Raw genomic sequence first — 3537 nt, 5'->3', positions numbered from 1 at the left:
AGAGAGAGAGAGAGAGAGAGAGAGAGAGAGAGAGGTTTCAGGAAGATTTCCACTTAACTCCATACTCCTCTCTTCTGACTCGACTTGGTGGTTATTCCAAGTACATGTACATAAAATAGTTTAGAAAAGTTTTCACATCTCCTTCAGTACTTGAAGATTTTTACAAGATTCTTGACCTTAAAATTTATGTTCATTTACGACAAGGCCGAATCAAGTAATAGGATATAAAGACTCCCTAGCCCAGACCGATCTCCAATATTCAGTTCAAGGTCATGAACGCCCGGGTAGGGGGTTCGAATCTTGATAATCCACATCACAACACCCAATATGCTACCAGCTGAGACACCACTAGGCACTGCGTGATTGTCGTGAAGTTTCTGTAATGCACAGTGCGAACTACAAGCAATGACAAGGTGTGTGTCTGTAACATTAACGGAAAAATGTGTTGACAATATTGATGTGGCCATTTATGATGGGCCTTTCATTTCTAAGTAAACCTACAGATATAGCGATTTGTGTGTGTGGGGGGCTTTTATGTAAAACTTGATAAAAACTCGAAGAAATAAATATTTCCTAATCGTATTAAACGTATAAACACTGCCACTCACGCACTCACACGCACACACACGCATTCACATGCTCACATCCGCACGCACATCCGCACGCACATCCGAGGTGGCATGCTTTTTGTCACGTTCATCTCGCCACGACGTCTCATTACCACTTTCTGTTCTCACTCTGTCCCCAGCGCCCTCGCCCACGCTCATGTCCACCCCACTGTGTTCCCTCAGCCCGCGAGAGATCAAATCCGTGGCGTTTGCCGACTTGAAGCCGAGCCCCAGCCCCACTCTGCCCACTGAGCTCAGTAGGGGGCGGCAGCCGTTCAAAGCTAATCACGAGCTCTTCAAGCGACCGCCTAGCGGGTCCTTGGGCGTGGTGGCGACCTCGCCTCTCTCACCGCCATCTTCTTCCGGTTTGTCACCTTCTTCTCCTTCCGGTTTGTCGCCATCTTCTCCCGGCTTGTCGCCATGTATTTCCGGTGTTTCGGCGACTCTGGTGAGGACATCCCCTGAAGTGTCGGTGGTCGAGGACAAACCTCCCGCCCTTCCCCCTCGGCCGAGACAGTTCCAGAGAGCACCCCTGAAATACCAGCGACGAAACTCTGTGGATGGTAGAAGTGAGCAACGCTGTACTTCCTCGGGTATCCACCACGCCGTGTGTCACACTAGAAGTGTCTCAGCCACGAGGGACGTAGACAGGAGAAGGCCAGTAAACGGCGAGTTCAAACCTCCGGATTCGAACTTTTCTTCCCCTCAGAACACTCGACAGCACACACAAGTAAATGTCGGTGATGTGAGAAATGAGGCGAGAAATATTCTACCAGGAAATCTTTCGCACACTTCAACTATCTCTACACCGGTGAACGTGACGACCCCCCACGCCACGCCCCCCTCTGCCCCTCCCCACGCGAGAGAAGATTACCTCCCCACAAACGGGCCCAATCAAGCTGAGCGCTCGCGAGGGCCAATTCTGAGGGATAAGAACCTTAACATATCTCATCAGCAACACCATCAGCCGCAGCAACAGCAACAGCAACAACAACAACCACATCTACCTCACGCCGCTCCCCCGAGGTATGAAGAGGCGATCAAAAGGATTAGTCTGTACAGAGCCGAGCCACTTCACACGTCGCCCGCTCCACAATCGGACGGTGAAAGGGGAAGCAGACGACAACAAGGGTCTCCGAAATCACCGGAAACCCCAGGTCAAGTCGTTCTACAAAATGGCCCCTTTTCCCCTCTGCAGAATAGCGACACATCCCCGTTACAATCACACGCACCATCACCATTTCAAAAAGGCCAAATTTCAAAGCAAAACTCCCCATCTTCATTACAATCACACGCACCGTCATCATTTCAAAATGCTCCAATAATTTCAAAACAGAATCCCCCATCTTCATTACAATTACACTTACCATCTCCATTTCAAAACTCCCAGTCTTCAAAACAAAATTCTGCATCTTCATTACAATCACACTTACCTTCACCATTTCAAAATACTACATCTTCCAAGCAAAACTCCCCATCTTCATTAGAATCACACTCACCATCACCATTTCAAAACACCTCGTCTTCCACCTCCAAACAAAATTCCCCGATCCCTCTACAAAATGGCTTTGTCGGTTTGTCCGTCCACCGCATCGAGCGGCAAGGAATCAGTTACAGCAGCGGCAGCAGCGACTGCGCAGGCACCCCCTGGTTCAGCGATGTGACGGATTCCGGGAAAGAATATTCTAGAGATGCCACAACCAGTAACAACAGTGTCCCTAGCCTCACGTCACTATCCTCGCCCATCTCAGCCTCCACGCCCAAAATAGCCGTTGTGCACGCGTCATCGAGAAGTGACGTCAACCCTCGGGATCTGCCCCCTCCCCCGGCTGACATGCTCTTGGGGTTACCCGGAAGTGACGTCATCAAGTCGGCTGCCGGAAGTGGCGTGGGATATCACGTGGCGTTACGTGGACGTGAAGACAGCGCCGAGTCGGACGACGTATTCTTTCACGACGACTCGCGAGAAAATTTCGCAGACGTTTCATCTAGCTCGCCTCAGAGAATTGACGAGAGGCCACCTCGTTTCCGTCCGCCAAGCAGAGGTAGTAGCGGTCATAGGTCAAAGTCCAGAGAGAGTTCAAAGGTCGTGCAGGGTGGTGTGGCCTCCGTCAACTCGAGCAGCACCATCATCAGTGGCAGCAGTAGGAACAGCAGCAGCTATGGTCGTGCCAGCAGCCGAGACGGCGCTGGACATTCGAGCACTGACCTCGGCGAGACTCAGGACGGTGGCTGTGGCGGGAAGCGAGTCATTGTAGAAGTGTTGGTGTGAGTTGTTTGTGATGTGTGTGGAAGTGTTGGTGTGACTTGTTTGCGCTGTTTATGCCAGCCAAGAATACAGTATACATGTATCTATATCTTGGTTGTTGTTACTGTCTGTGTGTGTATGAGTGATCAATTGTTGGTTTTCTTGTTGTTGTTGTTGTTGTTGTCTTATTCGTAGCTAATGCTGTTGTTGATGTTGTAATTGTTATTGTTTGTGTTTTTGTCGTTGTCGTTGTTACTGTTGTTGTTATGGTTATTATCTTCGTCACTGTTTATTGTTGTTGCTGTTGTCGTTGTTGTTGTTTCTGTTGTTCTTGCTGCTGTCGTTGTTCGTGTTGTTGTTGTTGTTTGTGTTGTTGTCGCCGTCGTCGTTGGTACTATGAGCTATGGTGCCTATCATTCTTTTTCGGTACCCAAGTTGGACCTCCTTGAACTTGGGTCATTTTGATTACCAAGGCTCTCCACTCAGTTTGTTGGTCCTATCGGAGGCAGGCGCGTTCCTCCTCTTAAAGGATGATAATGCAATAATGAAAATGGCTTAAAACCTATACGTTCTTATACTATCTTCTCTGATCGTCTAGCTTAAAATCCATGGTGAAAATTACGAAACAGCCCACTGTAGGAAGATGAATTTGGTACTTTGAGAAGAGAAGAAGGGAGGGGG

At 49.0% G+C, this 3537-nt stretch overlaps 1 protein-coding gene across 1 annotated transcript; it reads left to right on the top strand.

The window, feature by feature from the left end:
* Nucleotides 1-747: 747 nt before the first annotated feature.
* Nucleotides 748-2993, top strand: LOC106012962 (myb-like protein AA; the record flags this gene model as incomplete). The annotated part of the gene is given in 1 exon segment (XM_035972128.1): nucleotides 748-2993. A coding segment is annotated over 1 exon segment (2115 nt). The 3' UTR covers nucleotides 2881-2993.
* Between the last annotated feature and the right edge of the window lie 544 nt (nucleotides 2994-3537).

This window comes from Aplysia californica, unplaced genomic scaffold (assembly GCF_000002075.1).
Source record: "Aplysia californica isolate F4 #8 unplaced genomic scaffold, AplCal3.0 scaffold00586, whole genome shotgun sequence".
NCBI classification, from domain to species: domain Eukaryota; kingdom Metazoa; phylum Mollusca; class Gastropoda; order Aplysiida; family Aplysiidae; genus Aplysia; species Aplysia californica.
The sequence above is the reverse complement of the archived record's forward strand: the minus strand, read 5'-3'. Positions and strand labels throughout refer to the sequence as shown.